Raw genomic sequence first — 22,365 nt, 5'->3', positions numbered from 1 at the left:
CCCAGCAAACACCAAAGATAGAAAACACCTTAGCAAAACTGTAACCTGTAACCACCTGGAACACTGTAACAACCTTCAGAAATGTTTGAAGCAACCCTCAGCAAAAATGAGACACATCATTGCACTTAGCAAACATGTTATCATTGCATCTGCCATGAGGTCCATTTGTGGTGGGGACCTAATGGGGCAGGGCTATGAAGAACAGTTCCAAACATGCCCTGATGTATTGTAATGTATTGTGCACTGATTTAATTTATGCTGTGCAAGCACTGGGCATTGGACGTTTCTGTTGTCCTCTCCTCTTTTACACTGAAGCTATTATATATTTTCTTTATCGTGTTGATGACGTGGAAATACAAGATGCAAACTTAAAAGTGCAATTTTTCTGCAAATGCAATGCACAATCCTTGTTTGCTATTTTAATGTTTATATTTCACAGTAAACAGCAGGGTGTCTTGATTGCACAACAGGTGGTTTTGCCGCCACAGCTGTGAAGCCCTAGGGTTGTGAGTTTTATCACTACGCCTAGTGAATCCACGTCTCCAGGTGTTCTGGTTTCCTCACACAAAACCCATCGGTTGGTTGATTGGTGATGTCAGATTACCACAGTTGTGGATATGTGGGTGTGTAGTGCCCCTGTGATGGACTGTTACCATGTCCAGTGTGTGCTTGGGGCTTGCGATACCGGGTAGGTTCTGGTCCGACATCAACCGTGATCAGGATGAAAATTACTTACAGAAAATGAAGGGATGAATGGAAAAACACAAACATAACACAAGATGCAAAGTTGTATTTGTTCCAGTATATTAATTTCAGAAAATAACCAGTGAAAGGTAGACTGGATCTAAACCATATTTATTTAGAACAGTAGTCTTATTATATTTTAAGATTCATGAGTAATCTATGAACTTTTATGTCATTGGTGGAAGTGACTGAAGAGTTCCTTTAGACTGGAAACTCAACTGAAGTGGTAGAGCATCACCTTGTGGCTTAGACGATAAAGAGACATAAATGTTGTCTCAGCCTTCATTGCTATGTTACTACACCTCATCTTAATTCTGTAGAAATTATAAAAGTCACTGAATAATTAACATGTATGTAAACCATACAGCTGGTTAATCATTTCTACATTAGGATGCGCTAACGTTTTATAAAGATCTGTGGTTAGAGGAATGAGTCCTTTTTGTTGCTAAGGATTAGCTCTTTTTCTGTGTCAGAGTTATTTAAGTAGCAGAAGGGTTGTAGTCTCAGTTTGCAGTTTTCACTTCCTGATAAACATCGTTGTAACAAAGAAGAGCTTATCTTCATTACAGTCCATTTGAGGGGTCTGAGATGTACAAGGGTGCTCACAGATGGCCTGTAGAGAAGGGAGCCTACAGACACAAAGAGCTGAGCTGTTCTGTCTCCTGCAGTAAGGGCAGAACTGTCTCTATCTCCTGCTGGGTTGTCTGTCCGGCACATGGACAGCACGCTGGTCTACTCAGTGGCCACAGTATGCAGTCTCATGCATGTAACATTTCAACAGACCATCTGGAGTGATTTAAGTTATTGACCCAGAAGAAACTAACTCTGCTTTAAAAAAAAACATAAAATAAAAAATTTAATTTCAGAAGAAGAAATAAAGACTGGAAACTATGAACGACTAAGAGTGGCACTACAGGCCTGAAATGTACCCCACAGTTCTGCATGAACAGAAAAACTATTGCACTAATGCACAAGTAAAATACACGAGACCTGGAGCACTGCACTGTGACTAAAATGACATGATCTCTCACCATGATTCCCCCCTGCTGCAGGCTATCTGGGGGTCATTTTGAAATATATATATAATAATCAACAGAGTTTGCGAAAAATAAGATATTTAACCATAAAAATTAAATTATGATCACTAGAAGTCTGAAAGCCAATGTCCATTCATTTTCATGACAAATTTGTAACAAATTTCCCTACGTTTTATTATAAATCATGCAGGATGTTCTCTTTTGAAAAGTTTTATATTTATTATTTTATTCCACAGTTTTCCTTTGTTAGATTTTAGCTGGGTGGGACTAAATGTGGTTTACATGATACAGCAGGTCTGCCAAAGTACCGAATACAGCAATACATTATCTGCCTCCGGGCGGCACGGTGGTGCAGCAGGTAGTGTCGCAGGTTTTGGGTTTGATTCCCCCTCTGGGCGACTGTCTGTGAGGAGTTGGTGTGTTCTCTCTGTGTCCGGGTTTCCTCCTGGTGCTCCGGTTTCCTCCCACAGTCCAAAAACACACGTCGGTAGGTGGATTGGCGACTCAAAAAGTGTCCGTAGGTGTGAGTGTGTGAGTGTGTCTGTGTTGCCCTGTGAATGACGGCCCCCCCCCTTCCAGGGTGTATTCCCGCCTTGCGCCCAATGATTCCAGGTAGTCTCTGGACTCACCGCGACCCTGAACTGGATAAGCGGTTACAGATAATGAATGAATTATCTGCCTCCATAAAGTTACTGTCTTCCTGCACATCCAGCGTCCATGAGATGTATTAATTTATTTTGGTCCCAAATAAGAGCAAATTTCACTTCCTCAAAGTCTGCAAAACTCTATCATGGGGCCCATTAAAAGATGAAAAAAATGCTTATTATCTAATCTGAGAGCTTGTTTAGTTTGTCTAAATCTGTTAATTAAATACAAAGACAAGGATTCTAATGAACAATACTGTAAAAGTACCTGAAAAAACAACCCGATTTATGAGAACATTGCAAAAGCTCTCCACCTGAATTACAACTTACACACGTCTTAGAAAATATAGCATTTATTATATTTCACATTTTAAGTTGACACTTTCATAGTCAAGTCTTGATTCTTACTATTTTACACTATTCTGTGAATACATCCTTTGTAAGTGTGAGTCACTGTACACAAATTCAAGTAAGTGCTATATTGTTTGACATGAGAATTTTATAACAGCAAAATGATGAGTGGCACTATTTTCCATTCAGTGGTAAAGAGCATTTTAACCACAATCAGCCGTTTACTGGAGCATGGCGCAGTTTAACCTTTGAGAATCTGTAGGTAATAAAGATGCCAGTGATGAAATACTAAAGGCTTTTGAGATTTGAGGTGAATTTGGAGTCTTCCCAGTGCTCATGCTGCAGGCTTGCGCACCTTGTCCATGTCGTAGGCCCAGGCCTTGTCCAGCCCATCACCTTCAGACACTGCAATGGGCCAGTCAGGGAACGGAAAACGGCAGGCAATCACGCGAGCATCATCTCCTAATTCCTCCTCCAGCTTCCTAGCCAACACATCCATCTGAGGAGAAGTCCATAAATAAATAATACACACCATCTATAAAAACAAATCAGCTCTATATGATCAAATACCACAGCTAGAGATTGAATGAAGATCTTCACAAGCAGCAGATCAAATCATTTCTGTGGATTCAGCCTCGGATATAATATATATTTAAAAGTGCTTTACAGGTTCATAATTTAATTTTCAAACAAACACGGAAAAAGAAATGAATGGATCTGGTTCTACATACCACCCCAGGTGCCAAGAACACAGTCACATTCTTATATTCAGACAAATCTGTCTGGGATGTGGAAAAAAAACAGTATCAACAATACATACATGCTAATTTCATTTATTCAACACAAGTCAAACACATTCAGCTTTAACTCTATCGTCTTGTTTCATTGCAAAGCCAGTGAACACTAAAGTATTTTAAACCAAGAACACCAGTATACACATTTACCTTCCAGAAGTCTTCGTTCACAAACCTTGCTGTAGTGGCTGGAATTCCCATCCATCGTGCTCTCACTCTGGCATAACTTGTCAGGATAGAGTTTATTTCAAACCCAGTGCAGTGGAAACCCAAAGAGGAGGCTGCAAACACCTATGGAAATATGAGAACAAAAAACTGTCTGGTTTCCCTATGAACTGGGAACTGGGTCAGTCATAGCTTGAGTGTCTGTTAGTTGACATTATTGTTCTCCTCCAAGTGTATTAAGCTGTCCACTGGCATTATGTTAGCAGCAGTTTGACAAGATTCACTGGCTTTTCTCACGTCCCAAAGGAAGCAAGTTCTAAGCCCCGTTCACATATGAACTCCAGAGTATCAGGTCCGGAGATATCCTGGAGTAGTCCTTTCACATATGCAGAACATAGCAGAAGAATACTGTGAATTCAATGGGACATTAGTGGCTGTGTTCACACATGTGCTCACTTCGACTTTACCCACTTTACCCAGAGCTTTTACAAGGGCACTAGGAGGATAAATTGTAAAGTCCTGGTTGTTGCAGGTGTTCACACATACAGCTCCTCCAGGTAAACTCCGGAACATTTCTGAGGTTATAGTGCATATACAGGGTGGGCCATTTATATGGATACACCTTAATAAAATGGGAATGGGTGGCGACCATTTTGAAGTCGGCCATTTTGAATCCAACTTTTGTTTTTTCAATGGGAAGAGGGTCATGTGACACATCAAACGTATTGGGAATTTCACAAGAAAAACAATGGTTTGCTTGGTTTTAACGTAACTTTATTCTTTCATGAGTTTTTTTTTTTACAAGTTTCTGACCACTTATAAAATATGTTTTCAGTCTCTAGTTTTCAGTCTCATAGCTTGGTGGCAATGTGTGAGGCGGAAAACTAGATGTTGATATCTTAACTGAATGACTTAGAAGAATGTCAGACACTTCGGTAAGGCAAGCCATGCTGATCATGTTCCGGCAAATATATGCAAAAACTTTCACTTTGATCATTAATGTCTGGCTTTTCCTTCAGCGCTTACCAGCCTTCCATCCCCTGAACCCAGGTCAGCAAGACAGCCCGCTCTACCATGCAGGAGCCGCATGACATTCTGTGTCTGAGTGGCACTTGAGGGCAAGTATGGCACCTGCAGAGTATACAACACTCATAACTCAAAATGTGACTTTAGGACAACTGACAGCACATGGCATAAATCCATATAGACACATCAAGGCATAGACAGTGATTTCAAAACCTGGCCCTCTGTGTTTTCCATGCATTAGATCCAGTCTGTACGCAAGTATGAAAAACACTATTCAGGACAGACTCGAAATCTGGGGGTGATTTATTAGGCTAATATCCCACCACAGTGACAGTTACTGATCTATAGGTATTTTGTCATCATTCACTCTGCCGTGTAGTTTCAGTCTGTTCAGTTTAGTTCATTGTCAGAGCAGAAGCACCACCAAAAGCATCATTTTAGTCTTTATCTCTGCATATTTCAAGCCATGTTTGGCATTTTAAAGCTACACAAATGTTTTAGATTATTTGTATTTTTATTGATTGATTGAATAATTGTGAAATTTGCTGCTGAGCCAGTGTTGAGAATGGAAACAATTACTGATCATCAGTTCCACACCTACACTCTGAGAAAAAAGGTACAGTACAGGTACAGTATTGTCACTACAGGTACAAACTATGTAAAGGTATCTTTAAAGGTACAAAAGTGGTTTTAATCTTCAGTTGTGTTCCATAAAGGTACATTATATTCTTATCTCCAGAAGGAGAAGTAACAATGGTGTAATATATTATTAGAGAACTGTGTAAAATAAGACATAATATGAAAAAATATCGGTATATGAAATCAATACAATTTTAAAAATTGAGGGTACCACCACAGTGACAGTTTTTCTGAGAGTGTACATACCTTCAGATTTATTGGCACTTTCCGAAAGCCAGGAAGTGCAAAAATACTCCAAAGACCATAAGCACCCATAAGCAAAGCTCCCGAGGCAGCTGTGAAGATTGGCTTCTCCTCAGTGTGATGAGAGCACTTGGACTGTTTGTCCTGAAGGATGACTTCAATAGAGTCTTCCATAGCCACAGTCTAGAAACCAATTAAAATGCTGAGAATACTCAGCTCAATAAGTTATGGTGCACCTAAACTTGCACAGGACATAAGGATGTACTTACCTGGACATCTACATCTGTTGACCTCAGATCATCTCATGAGAGAATCCAAAACAAGGTGACACCGGTTTCAGTCTTGTTGGCACTGTCCTAAGAAAACTAAGTCTACTTTTGTGAACTATTTCATTTCAAGGAACTACAAAAACAGAATTAAGCATTTTGAGATGGACAAGCTCTAGTGGCTAGGCAGCTTATGTGTAATAGCACTGAAAGGCACTCAAGTGAAACTGAGTAGTGCACGTTTAACTGTAGAGGAATGGGGGTTCACTATATAGACTGGGGGGATTAGGAGGGGTACATTTGTCTCCTGGGCTGAAGAGTCGGGAGTCATTGTAGGCGAGTAGGGGACACAAAGGTACAGACACATGCTAGTAGCAGTTATGATCCAGGAGGGGGCGTCAGTATTCCATGTTTTCTCTCCCAATATTTTTCTAGAAAAGTTTTTATTTTGACGGTGACGCACACACTTTAAATCACTGCACAGGTGAAGTAGACAGGAATGACACCAGACACAGGCTTTAGTGCACATACGTCAATGGAACACAAAAACACGGCAACGACCAAACAAATAAAAACTGATTTATTACACAGACACACACTAGATTCCTGCACCCTGTTGTCCCTGTACAACCCGTGTGCAACAAATGACATGTTAGTACAGATGAAATATATATTAAATATTCAGAAAACTAATTAAAAAACAAATAAACAAGCCGTGTTGCACATGCTGCAGCTGCATGACCTACCTGTAAACAAAACCGCCTCGTCACGCTCAGGGGTGTAGGCTTAGACGGACCAATTATAGTGAAGCAGGAATGAGGCAGTGGGGATTTGTAGTTCAGAGACTGATTAGAGGCTATGTGTGTGTTCTTTTCGTGTTAAATGCACAAAATGAGCCCTAAACAATTTTCTTAAACAGACATTTCTCTTAAACACCCTGCCTGAGCAGCCCACAAATTTCAAGTAAGACGGTGGTATTCTATAAGCAGGATTTCCAACTCAAGCCATATAACCTGCCCAGCTAACTGGGAATGTTCCCACAACTTTGGCTAACGTTATGTAAAAGTTCTTCTAATGTAAGAAACAAACATTCTCACAGTCACGTCAGTTGAACCTTGCGTAAACGTTACTTGACCTTGATAAAAGTTCCTCTGAGGTTAGTCTGATGAAAGTTACATGAACGTTCTTTTAACGTTTATATATATATGTCTAAAGAAGTATATATGTATGGTATTCATTAGACTCATATTAGGAAAGAGTCAACTGTTTTATATCAATGTTTGAGATTAATGTACACCAAGATGTGGATCCATTGGTTGTTTTCAACAACATATACTTTTTCTTGTCTTATATTTAATTCAGTAATATATTTAATATAATCTATTAATTTTTATGTTGTACTTAGTGTGTCTATTACTTTTTCCTAACTTTTCCAAGCTGAAATTACATAACTGCATGAAAAAACGGTTTTCCACAGTACAGCCCATTTTGTATTCTGTTGCCAAGGTTACAGAGATGGATGAAGCCAGTTTTTTCTTCTTTTTTTTAGATGGGGCTGCTCTACTGACAAGGTAAGGAATAAAATATTTTTTTTCCCTGTTTTATAAGGTTTGTGCGAGGTTTGTAGAGCATTATATAAATACATCCCGTGGTACATTTAGTACCTTTAAATTAGCTAACTGATTTTTGTTACCAGAGCAACCATTATTTAACAGCTATTTAATGTTAGCTAAAATTAACTCATTAGCTCACTATCTAACTCTGCAATAGTCACGAGGTAAAACTGATTGTATAGCCTCATATATATTAGGTTATCTCAGTAAACACTCATTGTTGGTAACCGTCAGTGTCATTGTACAACGAAATATGTTTTCTGCATTTAACCCATCTGTGGTAGTGAACACACAAACACACAAGTGCACTAGGGGCTGTGCAAAGCCAGAGCGGCAGGCAGCAGTTTGGGGGTTCAGTGCCTTGCTCATGGGCACTTCAGCCATTGATGTTGTTGCTGGTCCTGGGGATTGAATCGGCAACCTTCTGGTACCAAGCCCAGTCCTCTAACCATTAGGCCAAAGCTGCCCTTTATTGTACATCAATGCACAGGCAGACTCATGAGGATATAAGCCATTATACTCTAAAATGACTAAGGAATTAAAGCTGAAAGAAAATAACATATAAACTATCAAAATAACACAAAAAGAGCTACCAGATTATTTTCTTGCTAACTTCTTGGGTAATGTCATTGGCATTGCTCTTTAAACCTCTGCTGTAGAGTGTAAACTTATCACAAGCAAGTAAATTACACATGAATAAAGAAGGAATAAATACCGGGCCAGCCTGGAAGAGGCATTCGTGCTTACTGACTGACTGACTGACACCTAATGTTGAAATGCATGCACATGTGCAAGTAGGAACTGTGAGTTCAGCCGTATTTCACAGAGAGAACTTAAAGTGGCGCTACTACACTGTCAGTTAGTTCAGCCATATTTCACATTCCAGTTTGTGAACTAAATTTGATGCCATTCCGCAGTGACTAAAAGTCCACTTTTTCCTGGACAAGTACTCTTTTGGGAACTAAAAAATGTGTCCAGCAGGGATTTCTAAATCACCAAAAGTGTCTGGAATTTTGCTGCCTGCATGCTTTCCCCTGTCCCATTTGTTGTCCAAAATCCTTTATTAAAGGATGACATTATTGAAAGGTGAGCAGAAGGCGCGAGGGTTGAAGTGTTCAAGGGGTCAGAGGGTTGAGAGCTGAATTCGGACACACTTGTGCCACTTCAGCGCTCCACCGTCCACCGCGGTGAGCAGCTCAGTGTTTTACTGGAGCCTTGAACAGAAATGTGTTGAACGTTGTTGAAGTAATCATAGTCTCTTTATCATAGTCTCTTCTTTATGTTTGGAGAATGTTACTGTGACCCAGCCTTTTGTTTTCTACTGTATATTTAACAAACAGGAAGTCATCTTGTCTGTCCCTTTAACGACACGAATACACATCTCACCGTTAAAGACTTTCTGACGAGTAAATTACATCTGCTTTTTGTTTAACTTCACACAAAAACGGGCATACTCTCTGGATAATTAAAGAGCGTTTTATCTGTCAGACTCTTATAGAAGTGTACATCAGTAATAAATATCTAGTTCCCAGTGATGCCCTGTTCCATTATCAACTACAGATTACCTGGTTGATAAAATGTTAAGGTGCTTGGTTTTAGAAATGTTCAAAAACTTTAATGTTAAAATGTTATCTTGTTGTTTTCTGGTAAACGAGTTGCTTTAATGTCATCTCAACATGGTGCTTCAGCTTTGTATGAACAGAAAATAACATGGTTTCCATGATCATACTCACGCTATCAGAAACTGACAAGATAAACTATATTTATACTTTGTTATTATTGTAAACAAGGCGTTGATATGAAGCACCAAAGCTTCTCCAGACCTTCCAATGACAATGTATTTTAGGCTTTCCTGATTTTGAAATGGATGGCAGGGTGGTGCAGCAGGTGGTGTCGCAGTCACACAGCTCCAGGGACCTGGAGGTTGTGGGTTCGAGTGTGTTTCCTCCCACAGTCCAAAAAAAAACACGTTGGTAGGTGGATAGGCGACTCAAAAATGTCCGGTCCGTAGGGGTGTGTGTGTGTGTGTTGCCCTTTGAAGGACTGGCGCCCCCTCCAGGGTGTGCTCCCGCCTTGTGCTCAATGATTCCAGGAAGGCTCTGGGCCCACCGCGACCCTGAACTGGATAAGAGCTTCCAGATAATGAATGAATGAATGAATGAATATATATGGCTATATGGCTTGCCTAGTTTCTCTTTGGTCTTGTTTTTCCTCAGCGGAGGAACGTGTAAATTATGATGTTGTCCTGAATGTTTATTAGTGGAATTTAACATAATGCTTAACCCCTTTGTGCATAAACGCCCACTAGCGTACCCATTTTGTTAATCTAAATTAATTAGTTCATAGCGTCAAATGATTTTATCACACAGCTCTCAACACCAACTCATATGTTTCAGAAGTAACAAGCTCTCTGTAAGCTCTATGTGCTTAGACCATGTCACACGTGCCCAATATGCTGAGGGATATACGAATGGCTTGTTCAAAAATCCCGTGGAACAGCCCAAGGTCCAGTGTACAAATGTATGTCCTCTGAGGGCTGGAGACAGACAGACTTTATTTCCAGTGCCACTGAATTATTTCAATCATGTTGTGTGCTGTGTCTGCTGTGTGAAGTGGTGTTCCTGAAGGCAATATCTTAAATATATCAAAATATATTTATTATTGATGAGGCAATATTTTTACTCGTTCCCTACATTTCCCTACATTTTAGATTCAACGACTCGAGACCTGCTCAGCTCTGACACCTGCTGGAAATGAAGGAGCACTGCCGTCAGGAAACGAGGATGAATGGAAATGAGAGAGAGAGAGAGAGAGAGAGAGAGAGAGAGAGAGAGAGATGGAAATGGGAGGGGATAGGCAGATAATAGAATTGGGAGGAGAGAGAGAAAGAGAGAGAGATGTTGAGTGACGTCTGAAGCATCAGCAAGGTTTAACCCAAGATTAATACAGAAGCTACGTTCAGCTCTCGACAAAACACCGTGTTTAGATTTACAGACGTCTGTATCTACACATTTCGAAGAGATGGATTTATATGGAAAGGTAAGGTGCAAAATGAACCCCGCTTGTCGATGGAGAGCGCTGTTTATGAAGAGTAAACAGAATAGTGTACTCAGTAAAACGCTTGCCAGTGTTGGAAATGGTGTGAAGCAGGAAGGCAGATCAGCGATAGTAACATTACTCTGTCAGAATAAAGCTAGTGTGGTTTAAAGCAGGCGAAGAGGTGGCTAATGTAGCTTTAGCTCAGTCTGTCTGGTGTAATAAGATTATAAAGTGTTTTTTTCTAAACCACATTCTCATATGTATATGTTAAAGGAAACGCCTTTTAGCTGCACATAGACCTATTCGAGATAAAACATTACTGCTTCCTTTAAATGTTTCTTCTTGGGTTCTTAGTAAACAAACAGTGGTTGTGCACAGATAAACATCTACAGAACGTTTGATGGCTTAAAGGTAAAATGGATATGTTTCATAAAGGAAACTTATGACACTTTAATATAACTTGCTCTGTTGTTGTCAACCTATAGTTAACCTTTTGGTCAAAGAGGTAAGCAATATGACGTTTGTTTACATTTATTATTGTTCTTAAATGTTCGGTAAAAAACACTCACACACTGCTTTATTGTATTTAGAAAGGCCAAAAATATTCAATTTAATTAGATTTAGTTCAGTGAAAATGTTAATAAATGTTACTGCCTTTATATTTAATGTTTGTGTGTGTGTATATATATATATATATATATATATATATATATATATATATATATATATATATATATATATATAAATAAATACACACACACACATACATCATATTATCTGCCCCTGTACAGACCCATTTACTAGGAGTTTATTACGGCACATTGGGGTTTTTAAACTTTCGCTTATGTTTCTGTCATTTTATGTGATGTTTTACAGATGGCGAACACTCAGGATGTGAAGCAGAAGGAGAACTCAGAGCAGAACTTTGACTTTATGTTTAAGCTGTTGATCATCGGGAACAGCAGCGTAGGGAAAACGTCTATTCTGTTCCGCTACGCAGACGACTCCTTCACTTCTGCCTTTGTCAGCACGGTGGGCATTGACTTTAAAGTGAAAACTGTCTATAAAAACGACAAGAGGATCAAACTGCAGATCTGGGTGAGCAGTTATTAATCTCATCTCTGCCTGTAGACCACATTATGGTAAATGACAATTGCACTGTATAAACCACAGAAATACAGTTCCAGTAAACCCATCCATCCATCCTTCTATCCGTGCATGTATCATGAGTCCATTCTTCCTTCAATCTATTTCTCATTAATCCTTCCTTATTTCATCCATTCATCTGTACTTCTATCTTTTTCATTTATCCAGCTATTCATTCATACCTACATTCACCCATCTAACTGTAAGAAAACAACAGCTGTGAGTAATCATAGGAATTTAATGGAATTCAAGGAGAATTTAAAGTTGAAACTAAATTGAGAGGAACCAGAGGGTCAACCGGGGCTCTAGAAACATTAGGTGGAGAGATGAACACTGGGCTTGCAGCAAGAGAGATAAGCATCTCATGCAGATGGTCATTTCCAGGCCTTGTGTCTCATTATCAGCCACACAGCGTCCAAACTGCTGCCTGTGTTAGATCACAGCAATCTGCTCTGCTTTTGTCTGACTCCCTGCTGAAGACAGAGAAGTTTTTTTTTTATTGGGTGACCTATATTCACTTTCACAGTCACCTAGGTATCCATCTGGTCTGTGAATCTACACAGTCTTATTTTGGGGTGTTCCTAGACAATTCTTTATTGGATATCCTTTATAATCTGTGTTCTGGAAACCAGCCCTGCATAGTTACCGACTTACAGTAACTCACTTCAATTTCCTGGCTTTCACAGAGAAAGATGCCAAAACAAATATGACACATTCCCTCCTTCCACAGGCCTGTAGCTGTAGGCACTGATAATGCAGAGGTCCATGTATTTAATTTGATTTTATTCTCAAGTTTAGTTTATTCTCTAGTTGATTAAATGTATTTAACGTCATTTCCAAAGCTAGCACCATTTGTAATAATATCTTGTTAAATAAACAGACATTTAAAAGAAGCATTTTATCCCTTTTCACCTCCACTGTTTTATAATAAGTGAGTTATTAAATCTTAAATCCATAATTGTTCATTCATAAAACCATTATAAGCCACTAGGTTGTGCTTGGTTGACCATGCAGGGATAGGTCAGCTGGGTGTAACTACTGGTCATTTCTATCTCGTGTGTAGGACACAGCAGGTCAGGAGAGATACAGGACAATCACTACGGCATACTACAGAGGGGCTATGGGCTTCATCCTCATGTATGACATCACCAATGAAGAGTCCTTTGCTGCAGTCCAAGACTGGTGAGTTGATGTGGTTGAATAGTTTATTTGCACTGTGTGAGTGTCATAAAAATACAAAAAAATAAAGCAAACATTGCTGAGGTTTTATGGTTTGCTTATATATGATAATAACTCAATTGTCTAGAATCAGACAGAATTCACTTAAATAGTGGTTTAGGTGGTGTTGTAACACTTCCTATATATATTTTTAGAAGATGTTATTATAAACCAATTATGGGATACCATCTGCTGTGATATATACACACACATGCTGAGTTTTTTCTATAACAGTACAAGAGGCACCACCAACTCTACAAATATTCAACAAGCTCAAACACACCTGTATTTCCATATGTACACAAATCTGTTCCTGACATGGTCCGTCCTCTATGGTTTTCAAAGAAAATGGATGAAGCTCACCAAAGCTGTAGCAGTGTCCATGAGTATTAAGTATTCAGGGTCCAACATGCACTGAGGTTTGTAGTTCAGGAAGTGCCATCCAACTTGACTGTTCATGTAATAATCCAGACCATAACAGAGAAAATTGAGCTCACTGCATCCAGGTCCAGATATACAAAAGAAAACCCCTTCTGCACAGACACCCATCAATACATGAGATTAATAAATAAACATGCTAGATATGCTAACATCATAGCACACCTTGGTAGGAGATAGCATAGCTTAAAACTACACCTCATAATTGTGTATGTTGCAACCAAACAGCACTGAAACAGAAAAACTTACATCACGTTTGAGAACTTTCCAGTCCCTTGAAAGGGAATTAGGAGAGCAACAAATAGCAAGTTAAAAAAGACAATCCTTCCATAGTATGGATTTGCTTCTTGCTAGGCCCTACCTGTCTGTTACTTCACCTGTACTACAGACAAAGCTATAGTACACTCTATTGCCCCCTAGAGGCTGGGATTAAACAGCAGGGGAAGTGGTGACAGTATTAACTTGTTCAGAGTCATCTAACATGGCTATTTAGTTATTGATTCTGCTCACCCATTTGGTGAGTTTAGCTGGACCTCGCCACTTTGGAGCCAATTTGGCCATAACTGTTCCTGCCCTCAACAGAGGATGTGTACAGACCAATACGTCCCGATCCACTCAGGACACATTTCCTCTCAGGACACTGGCCAAACGAGGATTACAATTTCTTAAGATAACCTGGAGTATCTCCCTCTCAGCTATTGCTGGTTTCCATCTCAAGCACAAGACCCTACGTGTCTGCTTCTTCACCTGTACTAAATACAAATCTATAGTACTCTCTATTGCCCCCTAACAGCTGGGAATAGAACAGCAAGGAAAATGTTGACAGCATAATGTCTGTCATAGTGTGATAACTGTAGTGAGACTCTAAAATCATGATTTTTTTAAAGGTTTGGTAACTTTTAAAGAAATCATCTAAATTGTCTCAAAGATTGCATTATCAATGTTGATATCATGTTGGGGGGAAAAGAGGCATAGTGCTGTAATCATGAAGTTTAACATTAAACTGGTTTTGTTTGATTGTTGACAGTTAGCTTTTTTCATTGTGAACACCACTGTCATACAGGGCCTATACAGGGCCCACTGTAGCAGTGTTTGCATTGTTAAAAGCTAACTGCCACACAGCGTACGCATTTCAGACAGTGGACAAAGCACAGCTGTGTCTGTACCAGTTTATAATCTCATCTTGGATGCTGGCTGAGCAGTGGCCTTCATTTTTTTGATGATGAACATGCTCTAAACTGAATAGAGCAGGTTTTTTTGTGACAGGAAGTGGTTTCAGGGGTTAAAGTCTTGTTACGATTGAGCTGATGATTTGGAGACAGAGTAGATAAAAAAAATAAATTTGTTGCTTTTTTTTTTTAACAAAATATAAAAATTTTTTGTAAAGTAATAATTGCATTTCTATATCGGTGAGAAAAATAACAATGAGTTATTTCCATCAAGTGATTCAGACCTGCTAATATAACCATTATAGATTGAGTACATGAAATATAGACCCATATACAGATTTACGGTTTTATTTAAGACAGTTTACTGACTGAAAAATATATAATCCCAGTTTTTCTAATCTGTTTCAGATGGGTACATTTCAGCTTCAGGGAGTTGTCTGTTATTGGGTTGCTCCTAATGTAGGTTATAATAAAACTTGAAGCTTTGTGATTTGTAAATCCCACTCTTGCGTTACAAAGCAGCTTCATTATGCTGTTTTATATTTGTTAAATATTCATATCTCCTGATAAAATGTACCTTCAGTACTGTGAATATTTAAAAACAAATAAAGAAAGCGTGTCTGAACATCTGCTCTGTGTCGTCTCAGGTCAACTCAGATTAAGACGTACTCTTGGGACAATGCCCAGGTGATCCTGGTCGGAAACAAATGTGATATGGAGGAGGAGAGGATAGTCTCTGTGGACAGTGGAAGACTACTGGCCGAGCAACTGGGTGAGACAGAGAGCAAGGGAGGGAGAGAGAGGAGACGACTCCTGATCAGTGTGCCATGTGTTTGTTGTGTGTGTGAGTTTATCTGGAGTGAAAGAAACCAGAAGAGAAAGCAGCATTAAAGGAATGATTCAGCTTGTATACACCAGGCCTGCCATTACAAAATGGATCTAGAATCAGTTCCATGTTCTCCCACTGAGCACAGACATAATATGAGGGGGAAAAAAAAGTTCCTACCTGTGCAGACTCCAATAATATTGTGTGAGATTAATTTTTCATGGGTAGACACAGTTAGCTTATTGTAATTAGCTCATTGGGTAAGTAGTGGGGATAAGACAGATTATGATAATGACATTTCTCACTTGTGAGCGTTAGATGTTGTTCTGCGTAATAAACTTATTTTAGTTCTTTATTCTGAAAAGTCTGGTTAATATATAACTTTAAAGTTCTAAGTAGAAGTCTAGTGTTGTAGCATTCTGAGTAACCTTCTCTCCTCCTTTCTTTAAAGGTTTTGAGTTCTTTGAGACGAGTGCCAAGGAAAACATCAATGTCAAGCAGACCTTTGAACGTTTGGTGGACATTATCTGTGATAAAATGGCAGACAGCCTTGAGACAGACCCTGCCGTATCCACTGGAACAGCCACAACCAGACTGACGGACAACCCGGCACCCCCTCAGCAGTCTGAATGTAACTGCTAGCATTAGCCATGTAGCGGTGTGTGTGTGTGCCTCCCGTGCTGTTGCCAAGCTCCTGTGTTTGAAGACAAAACGCATCACAGAGCCCCAAGCCAAACTGTAGGCAAGTTGCATCTTTTGATTCATTCTGAAAAAAAATTCACACAGAAATTAAACATAAGCCTAGATAGTTGCCTCTGTGAAGCCCTAGATCTGGTTGATATTGTGTGGATAACAAGGTAGAATGGGGTTCAGCTCCCTGCTCTGGTTAGCATGCTACACTATACCTACAAAAACCTTATCACTATGTTTCTTTGCATTTACCTAATAAAAACACTACATGTTTCTCTGTATAGAGCATATGACACATTCGTAAAGTCTTAGAGTCTTCAGATTAGATTTCTGTGTGGAAAATGAAGAGTGTGAGCAAGTAAACCCTATGTTTCTCAACCCTGGTCCTGGAGGCACCCTGCCCTGCACATTTTAGTGGGTTCCCTGCTTTAACACACCCACTGCAACCCAATAATGTGCTGTAAATGAGCTGATTATTTGCTTCAATTGTGTTGGGATCAAGGAAAGCACTGAAAACTGCAAGGCAGAGTGCTTCCAGGACCAGGCTTGAGAAACACTGCCCTAGGGTATAGTGAAGTTGTGCCAAAATATCAGTGTCAAATTTTCCTGTTTATAAAAGCCATCATGCCACTGTACAGGCCTTAACTTATGCAGTGAGGTTTATAGAATCCCAGAAGATCTCCAGAACTGTGCAATATCCCATAGGTGTCATTTTAGAGAATAAGCGATGAGCTGAAATCAGCTGTTTATTTATTCCCGCTTGTCTCAGGGGAATTTTCTGTGTACTGCTCTCTTATACCCATATAGCAGTATATAGTTCTTAAGCCTTTATTCTAACTTATTGAGTGAGCTGTTTTGAATTTGCTGAATACTCGATTGGTTATTTAATGTGTGTCCCAAAATGTATCAGACAGGTTGAGAGTAGATGAATAAATGTGGCCTTGAAACCTGTTAAGGCAGGTAAGCATTTTTGTTTCTGTTCGTTTGTGTATTGTTGCTTTATATTATTATACAATGGATTATTAAAGATAAATTTCCCCCACATTTTTGCATAATTGAATCATTAATACGTGAATAAATTGACTAGCATCATGACAACACAGTTTGTGTCGCTGTCACACAGCTCCCGGGTTCAATCACTGCCTGGTATCACTGTCTGTGAGGAGTTGGTGTGTTCTCCCTGTGTCTGCGTGGGTTTCCTCCAGGTGCTCCGGTTTTCTAAACCAATAAAAAACACATACTGGTAGGTGGATTGGCGACTCAAACTCGTCCATAGGTGCGAGTGTGAGAGTTGCGTGGTGACTTGTGATGGACTGGTGCCCTGTCTTTGGGATGGGCAAAGCATGAACACACCCAAGACCCATGATTCTGTACCGGACCCATAAGGACTCTGAATGGGGTAAAACCGTTGTATTTCTAAAGTTGATCAAATTTAATAACGCTCCTGGTGACACTAGTTTCCTCTGTGGACTGTGCTTTGTATGTACTTTAAATATATATTTAGTCCAAGACTATCACAACTGTTAGTCATCATCAGGCAGTGTACTTGTGTAAAATCATTTTACATACTGTAGCTTTGAGACATTAAATGCTTCAGGCGTCTAGTTTTTACCACCTCAATGGAACTCACAGTAAAACCTGAGTGTGTTTACATCTTATTTGATTATGCAGAAATGTTTAAAATATAATTAGAATTCCCCTTAAAGCATATGATGAAATGAGTCAAAAGAACAAACAAATGTAGGCAGAGTCAACCCATGCTTTGTTTTATTCAGGTGCATATAAAACATTTTTATTTGATTTTGTCATTTTTCCTTTTCTTACAGAAGGTTTAATTTCTACAGTTCTATCCAATAGACTGCCATAAATAAGGAATCCATTAAACAACTACACTGTCTTGTGAAACCTCCAGACAAGTTGGCATTCAATTCACAACAAAAAAATAGTTCTCCCTAAATAATTCTTTTGATGATGTAAAAAGATGACACAAAAAAGGAAAAGAGCCACTGATTCTATCCATTTAGGGCCATTAGGAATCTACAGTATGTGTCGAAATTCGCCTCCACTGTAGGGCTGGAGTTTAGAAACACATTCCACCCCGTTCCCCAAAAAATAAACTTTAAAAAGCCTAACGCCCCAAAGTTGTTTTCTCCATATTGCAGGTTACAGAGATGCAAGTGTAGATTTGTGATGTTTGAGCACAATTCCTTTGTTTCAGACAAATGCAGCGGAGGCTGAGGAGAGAATGGGACTTGGGCTGCATTTGGACAGACATTCAACCCCCATTTTCCCTTACAGTCTAAACATAAAACAACTCACAGAGCTAGATCATCTCAGGTTTGCTTTGGCCCATATTCGTATAGCACGTATTTCTACAGTTCAGCACATAAACACATGTCGACAGCTTGCATAAACACCAGGTGAACAAAAGAAAAACGCACCTAATCAGAGCATTACAGTCTGCTGTCTAAATGTAGTGATACGTCTTCAGACACTAAGCCCCCCCCCCCAGGTGCCCTCATTACTGGCCTATTTCTTTTAATAATATGAGGTCCACAACTTGCATCTAACACACGTGATCTGATCTCGGTTAAAATATTTATTTAAACAAAGGAAACAACTATGAAAATTAAAAAAAAACAAAAAAACAACCATTTCCAGCCAGTAGTTTTTCTAGTGCAGCAAGAAGATAAAAAACTCAAATGAAAAGGATCTTTAAGGCACAACCCTTGGGCCAAGGGACTGCTGTTTTCTTTAAAGCAAGAGAAAAAAAAAAAAAGTAAAGAACAAGAGTTTTGGATTTCTCAACCTTTCTCCACACAAAACAATCTCTTAGGAGACGTTTTATAAATGGGTTTTTCTTTAGATACTGAATAAGAGTAATAAACATTCTCTCAATAAGAGTTCCATAATACAGCAACACCATCACCATTAGGGATGATATAATCATTTACAACATGGTAAGAACAACAATATGTACTGTACAGCACAATAAATACATGTTTGTAAACAGAAATGAGAAACCACTAAAGTAAGGTGACTGGGTGAGAATGAGTGAAGCGAGGGGAAAAGAACTTGGCAAATCAGAGGATTAAAAAAAAGGAAGAATAACATAAGAACCATTTTAAAAGGCAGGGGTTCGAAACATACACACAATTACATACATAATCAAACCACACTGCGATTGCCTGCGATTCTGATGCTACAGTTTTGAATAAAATACTTGCTACCAGCACATCATCAGACCCCAAATAGTTAAAGAAAGAAATAACACTTCTGGATAGGGGCACGTATTAAGGCTTAACAAACCAGTGGTTGATAATGAACTGACTGGTTAGTAGTAGGTTTTTAAGCTGTAACATGTGACGCTTTAATTGAGAAGTCAGTTAATAAACCGCCATTACAGCTTCCAATAAAAATCTAAACTAACAGATGAACTAAGAGTGGATAATTAAATATATATATGTATTATGGAAATCCATGTATTAAACACATGCACCAACCACCAAAGAAACTGTACTTTCATTGGGCCCCACAAAAAGGCTCAATCAGGTGATCACAAATCTGCAAGAAAACGTTTAGTTAATGTTAGTTTCTGATCGTATCGGCATGTGTTTTTGGACCTGAGGGGGGAGTAAACTCAACTCCAGGACCATGAGGCTGAGTGAGAGCGGCACTACCTGTTGCGCCACTGTGTTGCATGATCACGCACGTCTAAGACGTCTGCATCGTGTGTTATTTTATACAACGTAGCTCGGGAAATATTTAATTACTCTTTAATAAAATAGTAGCAAGCAATCAACTACTGGTTTGTTAATCTTAATAACTACTGTACTGACTACTCACACATTCAGAAGTGTTTTGTAACGACTAAAAAATAAAAACTGAACAGTTTGCGCTGGTGCAGCAGGTCACATGCAACACTGCTCAAATCCAAAAGAGTGCAAAAGTTTGGCAAAGTTACGATGACAGACTTTGTGCAGTAAAGGAGTGATTACTGTAGCTGTGGCGTGTGGTCTGTAATGAAGCTGAAAGTCCATAGAGCTTCTCAGAACAGATTCAGGGGTGAAGGAAATACACATTCAACCAACTAATAACCGAGCTCCCACTGATCTGAACTCAGGTTTGCTTCAGATTGTTGTAGTGTTTTAATTAAAAGTTTCTGATTCCTGTTAGTGCCAAAGTGCCCATGCGAGAATACTGACAGAAAATGGAGACAGAAGCAGGTTGGTCATGTGTGTGTGTGTGTGTGTGTGTGTGTGTGAGAGAGATATATGGAGTGTGTATTGGCATCAGTGATTTCAACACCATAAAAAAAAGAGCCAAATGAAGACATACAAGTCTGCCACAACATCCCAACACATCTATCACTCTACCTGTGCGCACTTCATTTTTCAGCTTTCTATCACTGGAGGTCTGGAGCTGCAGCGAGATTCGGTATCAATCCCCTGCAACAACTGAGTTCACATTTTTTGGCAGGCAACAAAATATTTAAGGCTGGTTTAAGCAATGTTGAAAAACACTGTTTATGAAAAGACATTTTCTTAAAAAAAGGGTTTCAAAAGGGTCAGATAAAAAATTAAAAAGTGACCAGAGCACGTTTTTTACATAAAGAAACGTAAAGAGATTCTACTTACGACACGTGCCACAAACTCAAGAAGCTCTTTGGCCGTCACTGACTGCAATTTCAGTTTGATTTGCTTGTCCCATGAGTCATTTCTTTTCACTTTGGTAATGAGTCAATCTACGGTGTGCGCTGCACGAGTCAAGCTCTCAAACAAATCACAGAAAACATAACTTCAAGATAGAAATAACCTTCGGGGCGTAGTGGACATCTACCTGCCGTTCAGAGACATGGGGAGAACACAGATGGTTTGATGCAATCTATGTTAACCCCTGTTTTGAACACCCAGACACTCCCACTTCACCAAACCGAGTCATGGACCATCAGCTGTGCTGAAAAATCTCGATGAGAGACGAACGGTAATTGTTTCGTCTCTGTCCTGTGAGCGAACGAGTGGAAAAGACTTTCCTGAGTGCAAAAATGGTTCAAAACGGCACTACGTTTTTGAAAAAATAATGATTGAAAACAGGAAGGAGAGATGAGGATGATGAAGAAAATGAATACACTTTTGGACAGGGACGTACAGTACATAACACAGACCACAAACTTTCAAAAAAAGAAAAAAAAAAGAAATGAAAACCAGAAACCCCTACAGCTTTTACCATAAATAAGTGGCTCTTGTCTCTAGTATAAAAGAAGTCCAGGTGCTTATCTCATACTGTGTTACGTATTGGCAGTGTCCTGCTCCTCCTCTTCCTCCTCCTCCTCTAAAACACAGGGTTCTGATAGTTCTTCCTCTTCCTCATCCTCCTCCTCGTCGTCGTCCTCTTCCTCCTCTTCTCTTTGTTCCTCTCCCACCTCCTCTGGCACCTGCTCGTCCAGAGGGATCTCGGTACTCTCCGAGTCCTGTGTGCAAAGGGTTTTAGAGTCACTGCAGCTGTTTTCCTCTTCCTCCTCTTCTTCCTCTTCTTCTTCTTCCTCTTCCTCCTCCTCCGGCGGGCTGCCACTGTCCTTCTCAGTGTCCGACTCTCCGTCCTCCTCCAGCGTCAGTTCAAACTGGAACTTGTCGTGTGCGGTGGTTCGGCGGGACTCCGAACTGGTGTCCAGTGCAGGGGAGGGGCTCTGGGGGATGGTGCTCTGATACCACTCCCTGTTGTCCTCCAGTGTGTCTAGAATGTCCTGCGCATCCGGGTGAACCAGATCAGCCCACGTCTCCCACAGGGGGTGCACGATATAGTCGATGAAGCCCACCTGAGGAATACACTCAAGCATCAGGTTTTAGTGTGATCAGGACATTATCAGCGAAATTGAAAGTAAGGCAGAGTGGTCTAACTACTGGACTGACGGAAAAATAGGGGGTGGGGGGAGTGAAGGAACAGCGCTTTCCCTTCCCATGAGCAAAGCCCCTAACCCCCATCTGCTGGGCCCCAGATGGCTGCCCACTACCACTACTCTGGGTGTGCATGTGTTCACTGCCCCTAATCACTAGTGTGTGTGTGTTTTCACTACCATGGATGGGTTAAATGCGGAGTACAAATTCTCTGTAAAGATGTGCAATGATAATAAAAGCAAATACAATTTATTTCTCCAATAACGCTACACTGGATGAGGTACTGCTGGACGTAAAGAGCCGTGGACAACTTCACTGTGTACTGTGCCAGGCACAAACTATAGTGCAACACATTTACATTCTAGTATTCTTCCATTTACACGTAAAGAGTTCAATCCACTCATCACATGAGAGCAGACTTAC

At 39.8% G+C, this 22,365-nt stretch overlaps 3 protein-coding genes across 16 annotated transcripts in view; 1 reads left to right on the top strand and 2 right to left on the bottom strand.

Moving 5' to 3' along the window:
- rab3c (RAB3C, member RAS oncogene family) overlaps positions 1-17,083 on the top strand; it is a 42,240-nt gene extending 25,157 nt beyond the window's left edge. Inside the window, exons 1-5 of one of the 3 annotated variants that reach the window (XM_066644076.1) lie at positions 10,357-10,561; positions 11,438-11,593; positions 12,771-12,889; positions 15,180-15,304; positions 15,810-17,083. In XM_066644076.1, coding sequence (XP_066500173.1) covers positions 10,544-10,561; positions 11,438-11,593; positions 12,771-12,889; positions 15,180-15,304; positions 15,810-16,000 — 609 coding nt within the window. In that variant the 5' untranslated portion in view covers positions 10,357-10,543 and the 3' untranslated portion in view covers positions 16,001-17,083. Of the gene's footprint in view, positions 1-10,356; positions 10,562-11,437; positions 11,660-12,770; positions 12,890-15,179; positions 15,305-15,809 lie in introns of those variants that run through there. The other 2 variants (XM_066644074.1, XM_066644075.1) reach the window with 2 other exon arrangements.
- On the bottom strand, positions 2,809-14,069 carry si:dkey-190g11.3 (uncharacterized protein LOC567059 homolog). 5 transcript variants are annotated; one of them, XM_066644082.1, is made up of 7 exons: positions 13,874-14,069; positions 13,613-13,637; positions 13,289-13,458; positions 4,762-4,866; positions 3,721-3,861; positions 3,508-3,558; positions 2,809-3,275 (listed from the first exon to the last, which is right to left on the bottom strand). In XM_066644082.1, exons 3-7 carry the CDS (start codon positions 13,382-13,384, stop codon positions 3,111-3,113), a joined length of 558 nt encoding a protein of 185 aa, XP_066500179.1. In that variant the 5' UTR covers positions 13,385-13,458; positions 13,613-13,637; positions 13,874-14,069; the 3' UTR covers positions 2,809-3,110. The 5 variants fall into 5 exon arrangements, with proteins under 5 accessions (XP_066500179.1, XP_066500177.1, XP_066500176.1 ...); XM_066644080.1 differs by having other exon boundaries at positions 13,289-13,376; XM_066644079.1 differs by lacking the exons at positions 13,289-13,458; positions 13,613-13,637; positions 13,874-14,069 and adding exons at positions 5,647-5,826; positions 5,913-6,564 and having other exon boundaries at positions 2,809-3,032; positions 3,132-3,275.
- Positions 17,084-17,808: 725 nt separating the features above from the next.
- pde4d (phosphodiesterase 4D, cAMP-specific) overlaps positions 17,809-22,365 on the bottom strand; it is a 164,960-nt gene continuing 160,403 nt past the window's right edge. For all 8 annotated transcript variants that reach the window (XM_066644870.1, XM_066644869.1, XM_066644868.1 and 5 more), the window contains one exon: positions 17,809-21,863. In XM_066644870.1, coding sequence (XP_066500967.1) covers positions 21,336-21,863 — 528 coding nt within the window. In that variant the 3' untranslated portion in view covers positions 17,809-21,335. The remainder of the gene's footprint in view (positions 21,864-22,365) is intronic.

Source organism: Hoplias malabaricus, chromosome 14 (genome assembly GCF_029633855.1).
Source record: "Hoplias malabaricus isolate fHopMal1 chromosome 14, fHopMal1.hap1, whole genome shotgun sequence".
NCBI classification, from domain to species: domain Eukaryota; kingdom Metazoa; phylum Chordata; class Actinopteri; order Characiformes; family Erythrinidae; genus Hoplias; species Hoplias malabaricus.
This window is presented reverse-complemented; position numbering and strand designations above follow the sequence as displayed.

Excerpts from the sequence above, each read along its gene's own strand:
- si:dkey-190g11.3 (XM_066644078.1), bottom strand. The coding sequence starts at position 5,817 with ATGGAAGACTCTATTGAAGTCATCCTTCAGGACAAACAGTCCAAGTGC. Across the intron at positions 4,867-5,646 it reads AAGTGCCAATAAATCTGAAG|GTGCCATACTTGCCCTCAAG; the intron begins GTATGTACACTC and ends TATACTCTGCAG. Across the intron at positions 3,862-4,761 it reads GTTCAGGGGATGGAAGGCTG|GTGTTTGCAGCCTCCTCTTT; the intron begins GTAAGCGCTGAA and ends ATATTTCCATAG.